The sequence below is a fragment of the Miniopterus schreibersii genome (assembly GCF_964146895.1).
Source record: "Miniopterus schreibersii genome assembly, chromosome: 15".
Classification (NCBI taxonomy): domain Eukaryota; kingdom Metazoa; phylum Chordata; class Mammalia; order Chiroptera; family Miniopteridae; genus Miniopterus; species Miniopterus schreibersii.
The window spans coordinates 20,060,630-20,075,050 of record NC_138115.1 but is presented as its reverse complement, the minus strand read 5'-3'; the positions used below and the strand labels follow the sequence as shown (position 1 = coordinate 20,075,050).

Below are 14,421 nucleotides of genomic sequence, written 5' to 3'. Positions count from 1 at the left end.
GAAATAGGCAAATAGAAATCTAGAGAAATTATGAGTCACAAGACCAGAAAGACAATTAAGCCAAGTTTTAGAAGGATTCAAACGTCAGGGTGAGAACTTGGTTCTTAACTTGAGGGGTGATGGGGAGCCATGAGAGTGGGGGAGGGAGACGACACGCACAGCTTCTCTTTGAGAAGACAGACATGAGAGGGAAATGGAGTGTGGCAAACCACCTTGGGAGGGTATTGCAGTAACTTTGGCCGAACTTGCAAAGCATGTGCGAATGAGGGTATTGCAGATAAGAGATGACGAGAGTGAAATGTGGGTGGTAAAATTCAAGAGACTTGGCAACAGAATGTAAATTTAAGAAAGAAAGAAGGTCACTGGAGGCAGGACTGCGAGTTCCTAGGTCTCATGTCTTTTTTTGTCTACATATCTGCAGTAGAAAAATATGTCTTTTCTTACAAATTGTGGAAAAGAAACTGACTTGGGGGCTGCAAATGCTCAGAGAATCCATAAAAAGAGAGAAAATCTCGCCCCAAGGCCTTGCCCTAAGACCTAATCTATTTGGCTCATTCAATGTTCAGTTGGAAAAATTGAAAAATGGACAGGTTTCTCATAAAAATCTAGTGTTTCTTAAGGTCTGCCCACACATCACCATGTCCCATATGGCCGTGTTTGGCGGCAACCCAACACTCTGCCTGGCCTTACACCCAGAGGGCTCCACTCATTGCTCACTTGGGCTCTGAGTCCAGTGGAGTCTGGTCTGGTCCCTTCTCTTTAAGCAGCTCATCAGTGCCCAGGAGGCTGCTGTTAGGTACATGCCATTTCCATCAGTGATCTGGGGAAACCTGAAACTGGGGGTGGGGGTTCTGCTCCAAGGACCTACATTCTCCAAAGAAATCTGCTGAGACACATCGATGAAGAGGCGCTGGCATGTACAGTGCCTTGTGCCAGCACCAGCATTCAGGGTCACCGGGCTAAGTGGATGCCACAAAATCATTGCCTCAGTGTAAATAATTAGAGGAGGGCGTATGTGGACTGCATAAAATGTTTATTGATATGTTTATCATGCCAAAAAACGTTTTTATTTAAAATTCAAATTCCATTTGAAAGGAGGCAACAAACGATTGTTGGAATCCCAGGCTTCTCCCGGAGGGGCTCCCAGCCTCACGAAAAAGCACGCGCACTCTACAGCTACGTGGCTCGATCACTCAGAACTGCACTCTGGGAAACTCCTCCTGGGCATCCCTTGCAGGATGCCAACTGTGCCTTTAGTTGGTAGCTGGGAAAAACAGCAACAAAGACAAAATAACTCCGTCCTAAGACTTCTCAGGACATTTCTGGCTTTGAAACTATTGACCTTCAAGGATCCACCACCACCCAACCTAGAATATATGTGTCTCTATAGTCTCACTGAAAACAATATTACTGTTTTTTGTTGCTTGCTGGCTGTCACGTCAGACCCTTGGGATGGCCTCAGCGCGCCTGGCTCTCCTTCTCAGTGGGCGCCTGCGGGTCCCAGCCATGGAAAGGCAGCTCTTCAGGAGTGCTTGGACTTGCTGCAGGTTGGGCACAGAAGCTGACCCTTGGTGACAATGTATGCACGGCCGCTCAGCTGCTGCTCACAGCCCTCACAGACAAAGTGCTTTCGGTGCCAGGCCAGGTCTTCTACACGCTGGTAGTCCTCCGAGAATATTATCTGGGGAAGAGAGCAGAAGAAACGAAACTAGTAGAGACAGTGCACTGAAGCCAAGTTGGAGGATGGTGGTCCATCCTATCTGATTCTTGTTTTGGCCTTTACATGCCTCAGGGGAGAAATCTGGCACCAACTGGAGGCACTATGTATTTGGTGAAGGTCACAGTTGCATCTTAGCTTCTCAGATGGAAAGAAAGGTCCTCCACCATCAGCAGGTTTTACTTATCTAGTCTCTGGAATATTCTTTGGGTCAATTGCAAAGCTGCCAAGGACTAGTCTTCAAGAGCAAGAGCACACAGTGACCCTTAGGAATATACGTATGGTGAGGAACCCTGAGACTCAGAAAGAGCAGAATAGCATACTTGTTAGATGTGCCTTCCGACGTTGGGTCAAACACGAACTGGGTATTAAGTTTCACTTGAACACTTAGCTTTGTGACTTGGGGCAAACTGCTTAATCTCCCCGTGCCTCAGTTTCCACATCTGTTGCAATGGAGATGTAAACACTACCCATCCCATGGGATTTCATGAGCACTGCACGAGTTACTGCCTATGAAGTGCTTGGGATACCGACGGACACAAAGTCAAAGCTGTGACTATCAGACCTCTCTGGGCTGCACTTGCCTCGCGTGTTAAATGGAGATAATGGCTGTCTCTCCCTGGAGGGTTGTCGTGAGGTATAAATGGCACATTCCACATGAATTACATAGCAAATAACTGCCGCACTGTAAGCCCTTAATAAAGGGTAGAGTGCTAGGACAGTGAACATACTGTTGTTCTCACAAAAATGAGGCTGTGGCCTGGCCTGCTGACAGTCCTTTTGTTTTAATATTGCTCAATGGCCAAGTTACTAGGTAAGGGGCCTTAACTTCAAATGGACACCAACTGTGGAAGGTGGTAGGAGGCAGATATTGGCTCAAAATGAAGGCCCTTGTTTGTGCCACATGTGAAGGGAGTGAGTTTCCTGTCACCAAAGGCATGCAGACAGTGGCTGTTATTGTCACAATTACTATTGTCATTATTAATATACCTTAGGGTTCCTCGAGCCTTAACCCATATTGAAGAATTGAAACCCTCTCATAGCATCTCTCATTACTGTATTGTATTATGTTAATGTTGTATTATATCATATTATATCCCATTACCCTAAGACTAACAGCAGCTCCCATTAATTAGTTACTTGGTCAGGCCCATGCCAAGCGTTTTCATTCAGCATCTCATTCACCTTCATAGCCACCCCCTGGGATGGAACTCTTATCCTTCCCACTTTACAAGTGAGGAAACTGAGGCACAGGAGCTGGGTAACCACACAACTAATAGATACGGAGCCAGGTACCCGCCTCCTGTTATACCCTGTGATGATCTTCTGAGCACTTACTCAGCGCCAAGAACGAGACTGGACAGGCACTGTGTGTCCCACCCATCCCAGCAACCCCAGGGGTGCAAACAGGATTGGCCCCATTTTGCAGATGCGTAAACAGGCCGAGAGCGTGAAGTGTGGCCCGAGCCCCAGTTTCCTATCTGGGGGTCCCATCATCAGCGAGGCCACACTCCCCCTGGCCTCCGGGTCCCCTCCCCCTCCGGCACAGCCCGCGGGCTCACCTCGTCGCAGCCCGAGCACCGGGGCCGCAGGCTCTCGCAGTAGTGGCGGCCACACCAGGGCGCCCCGTCCTTCCAGAAGTAGATGAGGTCGACCAGCGGCTCGGCGCACTTGGCGCACACGAAGCAGGTAGGGTGCCACTGCTTGCTGTAGCCGGCCCTGTCCGCGTAGACCACGGGGCTGTCCGCGGGTGCTGCCCCCTTGCAGAGCTCGCAGACCTGGAGGGGTGGGGGAGGACCCCAAAGATACAACGCAGTCAGGAGAGCAAACTGGCACCTTTGAGTTTCGACTCCAGGCGCTCCTTGCTGGGTAACCTTGAGCAAGTTACCATACCTCTCTGTTCCTCAGTGTGCAAAGTGGGTTAAAATTGCCTACCTAGTAGGTTGTTGTGAGGTCTAAATAAATACTTGTTTAGCACACTGACTCTCAACCTTTGTGTTCTCAGCATGTTTTAGACTCTTAAAAAGAGTATAAAGACTTTTTGTTCATATGGGTACTAGCTATTGATATTTACCATAAGAGAAATTAAAACTGAGAAAAATTAAATAATTACATATGAATTCATTAAAAAGTAAACCAATATGTTAACATAAATGTTTGTAATTAAAAAATAATTCTATTTTTCAAAACAGAAAAACTTAGTGAAAAAAGTGGGATTGTTTTACGTTTTTGCAAATCTCTTTAATGACTGGCTCCATAGAGGACCTCTGGGTTCTGGTAACTGCATTCACGTTTCATCTTTTGCATAATGTTGTTTTCTTTGAAATATATGAAGAAAATCTGGCCTCATACAGATATGAGGCTGAAAAAGGGAGGAGTCTTTGAATCGCTATTGCAGAAGACTGTGTGAAGTTTTCTTTGATTCTACATCACAATTCAAGTGGTAGTTTCCCAAAAGTTAGTTAATATGGGATTTGAAACCATATTGATCAACCTTTCGTCCTTGGTACATGGAGACCTGCTGGTCCAGCTTCTATTTTGAATGGGTTTTTGCCCATGTATGATTATTTTGTAATAAACTTTAAATTTTAGAACAGTTTGATTTACAGAAAAATTGTGAATACAGCCTTCTCATATACCCCATACTCAGTTTTCTTTACTCTTAAGTTTACATTAATATGGTATATTTGTCACAATTAATTAATAATTTCGATGTTGTTATTAACTAAAGTCCAAGCTTTATTCAGATATTCTTAGATTTTACCTAATGTCCTTCTTCTGTCCCAGGATCCCATCCAGGACACCACATTACATTTAGTTGTTATATCCCCTTAGGTTCCTCTTGGCTATGACAGTTTCTCAGACTTTCCTTGTTTTTGATGACTTTCACAGTTTGGAGGAGCACCCGTCAGGTATTTTGTAGACTATCCCTCCACTGGGGCTTGACTAATATTATTATCATTAAGTTGGGAGGAAAACCAGAGGTAAATTGCCAACCTCATCACATCCTACCCAGAGTACATACTTAATCGAAAATGACCCATAAAATCCTTTGGATTATTTGGAATTATCTCCTGCTCCTCAAAACTCTGATAATGATGATGGTGGCGGCTATCATTTCCTTAGGGCAGGCTGTGTCCAGCACTGTGCTCAGGATCTTGCATTCATTACTATTATCCCTTACAGAAACCAGAGAGAGTAATTTTCCCTTCTAGAGTCATCTCCCCTTTAGGGAAATCATTATTTCCCCTGAGATATGGCAAAACTGAGGTTCAGAGAGATTCAGCTACTGCTCAGTAGCATACAGCTGATAGGAGACAAAGCTGGTATTTGGACACTGGCCTCAGAGCTAAGGTTTGTTCTGCTACATGTTAATTGGGCTACACAGTTGGCAAATTGTGGCTGTGGCCACACCTGCCCACGGCCTGTTCTTGTAAGATGCACCAGAGAGGAATGGATTTTATGTTTGAACTCCAGTTCAGTGAAATGGTCTCTCAAAAATTAATTCAATTTTCATTACCAGACCTGTGTTATACACTAAATTGTGTCTCCACCAAATTTCTATGTTGAATCCACATGTTGAAGCCCTAACCCCAATGTGGCTTTATTTGGAGACAGGACCTTTAAGGAGGTAATTAAGATTAAATGAGGTTGTAAAGGTGGGACCCTAATCAGGACTGGCGTCCTTATAAAAGGAGACACCAGAAATCAAGCAACTTCTCTCTCTTCTCCTGTGTATCCACAGAGGAAAGGCATCTGAAATCCAGGAAGAGAGGTCTCACCAGACACCTACCCTGCCAGCACCTTGATCTTGGACTTCCAGCCTCCAGAATGGTGAGAAAATAAACTTCTGCTGTTTAAGCCACCTGCTCTGTGGTATTCCCAGTTCCTAGTTATGATATCCCAAACTGACTGATACAACCTACATTACAAAAACTTGTGCTTAATTATAATATTATACAGTTGACCCTCAAGCAGCATGGGGATTGAGGGTGCCAAGACTTGCAGTAGAAAATTGGCATATAACTTAAAATGACCCTCTGCATATTCAGATTCCCAGCCTCGGACTGAAAGTACAGTTGACCCTTGAATAACAAAGGTTTAAGCTGCATGGGACCCAAGCAGTTGCAACTGGTGTTGTTCAAGAGTTGACTGTATTTTGAATTACAAATACTAAAAAATTGTGGAAATTTGTTTTCTCTCGTTACTTAAAGTACCTACATGATATCATTGATTTGGATCTTAGCCCACAACCCCTGAAATATTTACAACCTGACCCTCTACAGAAAATATTTCGTGAGAACTGGCTTTTGATGAGAACTCTGTTACTAAACAGCAGTTACATGTCAGCCCCATCAAAGTAGTGATTGCTTTGCCGTGTAGAGATGAGTAGGCATATGCTAAGAGCCTAAACACTTAGTATTTTTAATTTAAATACTTTAATTACATACTTGACGTACCCCTGCATATGAAGAGGAAATAAAATGGTAGAAGTTGGGGAAAGAAAACCAAATGACAAAGAATGTCCGTGTGCTGATAGCAGTCCCTAGCATAGTGGCTGTTGAATGAATGTTTAGGAAGGAGTGTGTTTGGTTAACTGATCCTGCCTGCCTGCCCATGTCCTGAGAACGCTGCTGGATTTGTGGTTTCAGTTCTGCCCACAGGAATGAGTGGCGTGAGAACCCCGGGCCGCTGCACACGACCGAGTCCCAGCTCGCCTGCAGCTCATCAGAGGGCCTAGACCAAAAGTGAGTGATGAATCAGCATCCATTTATTCTCACCATCTCTTCAGCATAGCTGGGAAGTGTAAGCTATTTGGCAAGGGCTGCTTGAGTACCAAGCGAGTTTTTTGTCTGTCTGTCTTTCTAAACTTCATGGAACAAAATTTCCAGACCTTTCCTCCACAGAGGGACTTACTGTTGGACCATGACACTAGGTCATGTGTCACCATGATGCGTCAGTGGGAAGGGGAGGGGGACACATGCACCTGGCTGGGCCTGGAGGCATCAGCAGGCACCCGTGACCCAGAGAAGGAGAAGGGGGATACAAGGTCAGAAAGGCAGTTTGGGGTGATCATGGGTGGCTTTGATCCTAGGTTATGAGTTGGGATTCACTCTAGAGGTTATGGGGAGGGAGCCATCACCTGTCTTTAAGGTAAGGAGTGCTGTGTTCTGGTTTGCACTGTAGGGAGATAATTCTGGTGGCTGCGTGGAGGAAGGAAGAGATATTTGTGCTCACGGGCCTGGTGTCAGCTCCTCAGCCATCTGAAAGTCCTTTGTTAAGGGCCGCTCGAAGGCGTGTCTCTTGGCTCACTGTTTCCCCAGCATCCCTGGCTCTTGGCCTTGGTGCTAACAGTAGCCAGCCCGTTAAGTAAACAGTGTCACTGCCATTTCATGAAAGGAAGATGCCTGGGTAATGAGCCCTTTCAGCATGTGTCAGGAACCAATTTTCTCCTTCTTGTCTCTGAGCTGTCCTCTGTGCCCCTTTCCCTGTCATCTCAAAGCATGACAGATCTGACAGTGTCCTGGCTCTGTCACCTGGTGGTGCCCAAGCCACCAGGGTCAGGCTGGCAACCAAAGTCAGAATGCCTAGCCTGCTTGGGCCCTAGGATCCTGGCCCCACCCTTCTCTGCACAAACTTATATTTCTACAGTCTTTGGTACTGAGGTTTACAATTTCTAAGTTGCAGGGGATGGTTGAGAGGGGGACTAACTGTGTGACCTTGGGAAAGTTACCCAACCTCTCTGAGCCTTAGTTTTTTTCACCTATTCAAAGGGGATACTAATAATAATACTAACAACATCATAGAGTTGCACAATTAAATGAGATGACAGTTAATGGACTTTATAAGGGTTCAATAATAATTAGCTAAAATCTCCTGTTATTCCCTACCCCAGCCCTCCTTATAGATAAGAAGGCGGAGGCTCAGAGGAGTTAAATCACTTTCCCATGATAACAAAGACATGTTGTAAGCGGGATCTGTATTTGGCTTGGAGGCCTGGGGTTCCTTTTGAATTGTGTGAGTTTCATTGTCTGGGACTACCCCAGACTCAGCTAGAATCAGTGCCTGGCTTGGCTGGTCTGCTCTGACCCCTCTCCGACCCCACCCTCTGGAAGACAGTGATTCTCAGACTGGAGCCTGCCCATTACCCCCGCCCCCCAGAGGGCTTGTTAAAACCCCCACCCCCAGAGTGTCTGATTCAGTAGGTCTGGGACGGGCATAGGAATCTGCAAGTCCCCAGGGGATGCTGATGTCATGAGACCACACTTTGAGAACCACTGTTTAGAGTGTTTAAAAATGATCTTATAAATAAACTCAGTAAAAATGATATCAGCAATTTAATTCGGTTACAGCTAAGGCCAATTTGAATTCCTGGCATGCTTAAATTCTGGACTATTTTTAAGAAAGCCCCATGCAGTCATTCTTAGGCTACTTCGCCTGTGAAGGAGACAGTGTGGTCAAGGAGAAGTCCTCTGGGACTATGTTAAAAGGCAAAGAAAAGAACATTTATTGTTAGCGTATCAGTTGTTTCTTACTCATACGCCTCACTATTTAGAATCAGAGCTTGTGCTGGGGCCAGTGTGGTTCAGCTGGTTGGGAGTCAGCCTGCATACCGAAAGGTTGCCAGTTCGATTCCCGATCAGGGCACATGCCTGGGTTGCGGGTGCGATCCCTGGTAGGGGATATGCAGGAGGCAGCCAATTGATGTTCTACTCTCACATCGATGTTCTCTTTCTTTCTCCCTCTCCCTTCCTCTCTCTCTAGGGAAAAAAAGAAAAAAAGTCTGAGCTTGCTCATGAGACTCTTTCCAACATTTGCCACATAGCTGACTTTGCAGACTGTTCCCCCAGGGGGAGGAGTGGGGCACAGGCCTGTCATAGGTAGAACAAACAGGACGTTTCTCCCTGTGCCACTGAAGGTTTGCCCTGTCCCTGTTCAAGTAGGAAGAGTCTTAATGAGAAGGGTGTAAATGAAAGAGTTTGAAAATTCTGTAACCTGGGCCTTTGTGATCTGTAAAAACACCTGCTTTGAAAAAGCGGAGGGAGGAACGTTTTAGACTCAGCTGCCTCAGATGCTAAGACCCTGCAGGGTTGGGGTCCCTCAGTGAGTGAAAATGACGTTGCAAATTCTCAATTCTCGGACCCTCCTCCAACCAGTGGGGTGTCTAAGTCCCTCCCTTCGAATGTGGTCCTGCCTTAATGGCAAGCCTCTGTCCAATGGAAGGGATGCTATAGATCCCTGAGGAAGGTCATAAAAGGCAACACAGCTTCCACTGGGCTCCCTGTCACGTCACACACCCTGGCCCTGGGCAGGCAGGAGAGAAGTCCTGAGGCCTTCAAGCTGGGGGACCATGTGGAGAAGACACACAGCAGCGACTGCTGGCCCAGCCCCAGCTGTTTGCATCTGCCCAGCACCAAGGCCAGATGTGTGAGTGAGGGAGCTTCAGAGGAGTCCAGCCCCAGCCTGTGAGCTGCTCCAGATGATGCTACGTGTACAGAGATACGCCATCCCCACAGAGCCCTGCCCAAACTGCCGATTTATAAGCAAACAGAGGTTATTGTCTTAGCCTCTACATCTCGGGGAGGTTTGACAGGCAGCATTAGGTAACGGAAACATCAAGTGTGGAACACGGAATTTTTAAGACTTCTGTAATGGAAGTAATCAAGACACCAAGTGTTTTAGGCAACAGCAGATTAAGGACAGTGGCCATGGGTTGCAGGGCCAAAGAGCTGTCTCTAAGGACCGAGCCATGTTGGCCTCTAAGAGAGGGATCAGCAGATATGGAGAAGCCTCTAAACCAGCAATAATCTCTCCGTCGGGGTTGCCAGAGTTCTGTCCCGATTCTGCTGTCTCCTCTGGAAGGCTCTTATCCAAAGGCCTACCCAGTCTAAACCCAGAGTGCCTTGTGAAAATCTCACCATTACAATACAGTAAATATTAGCACAAGGGCCTTGAGTTCAGGCGCTGGGCTCTTTCCAATACAAATGCTCACAATTTATTTATAAACAGCATCTCCTCATTTCCTCTTATGGTGATTGTTCCCCATCTTTGCTTTGCAGCCTTACGTATCCCAGAGCCATTGTTTTACTTTTTTTTCTTTTCTGGCTCAGGGTCATTTCTGGCATCCTTAGCCTGTTGCGTCCTGTTTCCCCAAACAGCTGCCTTCCTGAGGCTCCCGCCCGTGCAGGATGGGCAGGCTGGGTGCAATGCTCAGGGTCATGGCCTTCGGAGTGAGGCCTGTACCATGGCCTCACCACCGGTCAGCCCTTGCACGAGTCATGCACCTTCCTGAGCCTCACTTTCTTCTCTGATGCAGGTGGCAGGCCCTGGCTCATGGGAAATGCTTTGCACGCGGTCACTGTTGCTGGCCAACCACTTTGCCTCACGTGTCTTCTTGGGGCAGGTTATTGACTGTGGGGCTCAACATTAGACATTTCTAACTGAGTCTCTTCTCTGGGTATCTGGTGAAGGGCGAAGAGGGAACCAGGAAGGCTTCCTAAGTGCCACTCTCGTAAAAGGGAACGTCTGCCTGGGGTGTTCTCGAATCCGGCTTTGTGTGGCATGTGGGCAGCCACTGACTCTGCAAAAGGAGGCTGCTGAGTAGGAAAAAGCCTCACATGCGGTCATCGCTGGGCAGCAGCCTCGCCAGTGCCTCCAGCATGGGGCTCACAGCGGGAGTGCCTAGTCTTTGGAGTCTGGGTTGGGCTTGGGTGAGGCAGGCCTGAGCTCCAGTTCCCATTTGACCACTCCCCAGCTAGGTGACTAGACAATTTCCTAACTCTATGTTTTCTCATTTTTGTTTTTTGGCTTGTGATCCAGAGCAGGAAATACATTTTATGGCCCGATGTAGTACAGAAACACATGTGCACATACACACCCCTGAGATAAAAGGTTCCCAGAAAAATATTTACTACCCCTGAAGCACTTCTGTTTTTAAAAGAACAAAACATTAAAAAAAAAAATATCCTGGTTGTAATTCACTAAATCGATTTTCCTGTCCACTGATAGGTTGTGACCTGAAGTTTGAAAACACTGTTTAACTTGGCTAAGAACTTCTCTTAATGTCTTAGTCTTTCAAAGGGAGATAATATACCTTGTAGGATAATTCTTAGGATTCAATAAAATGACAATGGGAAGCCCCTGGCTCAGGGCGTGGCACAACCTAGGTGGTTGATAACATCATCATCGCCGTCATCATCACCACCATCAATTAACCTATGATAGCAAAATAAAATCGGATAAAACCGAAACAATTCATAAAAATCTAAAACTATTTTTTATGGTTTTTCTAGTTCCAGGGTCAGCAAACTACCTGCATGGGCCAAATCCAGCCCACCGCCCGTGTCTGCGAATCTTTTATTGGAACACAGCCGCGCTCATCTGTTTAGACGCTGTCTGTGGCTGTGTTAGTGCTACAAGACAGAGCGCGTAGCTGTATGGCCGAGACCGTATGCCTGCAAAGTCTAAAATTTTCACTCTCTCCTTTAACAGGAAAAGTTTGCCAACCCCTGTTTTAGTCAATGGAATATTACGCGGTCCACTTCAGAAAAAAAAAAAAGCTTGTGAAGCCTATGTGGCAACATGGGAAAGTATTTACAAGTATAAAAAGTGGGATCAAGGGAATTTTCTGTGAAAAAAATATCTCCTTTAATGTTATTAAAATATTTCCACCATAAGGAAGGAGGGAGGCAGATGTTGAGAAGCCTGGTAACCATGGTGATTTTTCAGGGCTGCTTCTCTGGGCCTGGGACCCTCCTGCCCTCCAGGGCGGGGCAGGGGTTTCAAATTCCCAGAGAGGGGCTGGCAGGCAAGCCAGCGTGCCAAGCCCACAAGCCAAACATCTGCTCGGACAAAGATTTGGAAGTCCCTTGCCCACAAATATGTCCCTTGTTGGGGCTGGAGTCCAGCTGAGCTGCCAGCTGCTATGAGTTTCCATCTGAAAGGCAGACCTCAGTGGAAGGGTGGGGACCCAGGCCTCCGGCTCCTCCTCTGTGCATTCTTGTGGGAAGGAGGGGGCACGCTATAATTTGGACCAAATTAACAAATCTTTACAACTTCGAGGAAGGTCTTCACTTCCCTCAATCTATTGCCCTCCTCTTAGTCTCTCTCTTTGCCATGGCTTGGCCTGAAAAAGGGGTGATGTGGGGAAGGGCTGGAGGGGGAGGCAGGAATATTAAATACTAAAGGGTGGAGGTTACATTACATGTTATGTCCTGGCTTTCTCTCCCCTTTCTTCAGTTACAAGTTTGGGGTGTAGGAAAGAGCGGAAATGCCTGGGCAAAATGACCATGCCCAGGAAATCTGTATATTCAATTTCTGAGAGAATATCCAGCATGCTCTCCAAACACAGAGAAATGGTTTGGTGGAGATGTTAACCATCAGAGCAGTAAGTAAGGTCATTGCCCTCAGGGTGTATAGGCGCCCATAGGCTCCATCCAGGTGGGAGACATGGGAGTGGAGGGCCTGGAAAGGGAGTCTGGGGCTTCTCCATTCTGGTGTGAAAGGGTCCAGGTTGCTGGAGTTGGCAGCTCCCTGGCCATGGAACCCTCTGAAGCCCCCAAGACCCGCAGTGGGTGGGACTGGGGTGGGGCAGGCAAGTCCTTCCATTGTTCTTGGCACACAGACAAGGGGCCCTCAAATTCTCCACCGGGCTGGGCTGTGAGTTACAGCCGTTCACCTCAGCAAACCTAAATACACACCCCTTGCGTTGCTGTACACACATTGCTGGGTCCCACCCAGGACTTCTCAGACTCAACTGAAGCAGCAGGACTTGGGTTGGAATCCCAGCTTCGCCTCTCATCAGCAAGTCAGTTAACCTCCCTGTGCCTCAGGCTCCACATCTGTGAGATGGGTATAACAACTCCAACCTCTCTCAATGGTTGTTAGGGGGATTCAAAGGGATGAATAGGCCTGCTATGCAGTAAACAATTCCCACCCATCCACTCACTCACAGTGGAGTGAGGGCAAGAGAGATAGGCTAAATCTTTTTGGGTTTTTAATTGGCCTCACTGATTTAAAGGGCATGCTTTGGGAGGGTGAGTTAGTATCTGGGATATTTCTGCCATTGTGTGTCCTCATGGAGAGGGATTACTTTGAAGCCCTCACCTGTGATGTCTGCCTCTCCTAACCTCAGTGTAATAATAACTCTCAGAGCACTGCTCTGCGGTTGATGTGGGCAGCCATAGCCCTTGGGTTCATTCTCAGATGTGCCATGGCTAATTTTAGGTTGCCTGTCCTGTCAGGAGCCCTGTCTGAAGGTCTGGGGTTTGAAAGCTGGGGGTGGGGTTCAAATCTCAGAACTATGCTCAGATCCGCATAACTGGACAGCGCTGGCCTGCAGGATGGGTCAGGCTCAGATGGCGCTGTCTGCAACCTGGCTGGCCCTCTGTTATCTGGCTTCACTCAGAACTCAGCCCGCGGGTGGGAATTCCAGACGGGCAGCTGGGAAGGGCCTTGGCAATGAAAATCCTCTGGTCTCTGAGGACACTGGTGGAGGGGCTGAGGGGGATGGCTCGGCAGCTGGACCTTGCTCACCAGAGTCTGAGCTCCTCCCAGTCTCTGAGGAAGGTCCTGACTGTGACAGGCTGCGTTGCAGCAGGAGGCAGTCAAGTGAGCTCATAGGAGAACTGGCCTCTAGTGCAGGCAGAGCGCAGCACAGAGGAAAGTGGGAGCTCGTGGCCCCAGATGGCTGAGTGTTGTGTGGTCAAGGTCATGGGTTCCAGGGTCGGGTATAAAGCAGTGTGTTAGATCCTGTGCCTGTGTTTCCAGAACTCCCGATGGACAACTCAAAGGATGTGAGAGTGGTGTGCAGTGTCCTCAAAGTTGGACTCCTTGAGCCAGGAGGCCAAATAAGTCTAAGAAATGCCTGGGTTATCATCTCCTGGCCCTTCACCATAGACCCACTGCTGATATCCCTTTTGCTGAGCTTCCAAAGTGTGGCTCCCAGACCAGCATCAGCATCTACCTGGGGACTCATTACAAATGCAGATTCTCAGGCCCCTACTAAGTAGGAAATTCTGGGGTGGGACCCAGTCCTCGAATTTGAATAAGCCTTTGAGGTGATTTTAGTTTGAAAACCACTGCGTTAGCCTAGAAAGGCTCTTAGTTTTGTTCACTCTGATGTCTCCTAAACTTACATGGCCAGATGACCCTTTTAAGGCACAATGTCCACTGGCTTTCTGAGGAATAAGTCTTGGGAAGCAGGAAAGGTGGACTTGGGGCCTGTCAGAGGCTGGTTTGAATCCCACAGCCTTTCTTCACAGCCCTGGATGGTGGGGAGCTTTTACTCAGACACTACAGTGCTCAGCCCTGCTCTCGGTTCACAGCAATGCCCGCTAAATGTAGCTGCTCACAACAGTAATAATGATCATTATTAGGACGATAAATGGCGATATGTTACCAATACAGTTCTCGTATAATAGTTTCATGTGCCCCTCTTTTGGCCTCCATTTTCCCCATAAAACTCTGTTTGGATTTGAGGTGTCAGACTGAGTCCTACAGTTTTCCCCGCACACCCAGGTTAAGATGAATGCCCTGACCACTTCAGCAAAGTTCAGGGGAGCAGAAACCAGACCCTGCACCTGATTCTTGCCTTTGTTCCCTGTCCCACACTGCCCTTTTATGAGAAACAAGAGGAGCACAGCACCCAGGACTGGCCAGCACCCATGTCCACTCAGTACTGCCACTCTCTGGGGTAAGGCGGA

General features: G+C 47.5%; 1 protein-coding gene across 1 annotated transcript in view; it reads right to left on the bottom strand.

The window, feature by feature from the left end:
- Positions 1-1,017: 1,017 nt before the first annotated feature.
- LMCD1 (LIM and cysteine rich domains 1) overlaps positions 1,018-14,421 on the bottom strand; it is a 56,580-nt gene continuing 43,176 nt past the window's right edge. Inside the window, exons 5-6 of the mRNA XM_081160353.1 lie at positions 3,280-3,495; positions 1,018-1,681 (exon numbers count right to left, since the gene is read on the bottom strand). Coding sequence (XP_081016479.1) covers positions 1,523-1,681; positions 3,280-3,495 — 375 coding nt within the window. The 3' untranslated portion in view covers positions 1,018-1,522. The remainder of the gene's footprint in view (positions 1,682-3,279; positions 3,496-14,421) is intronic.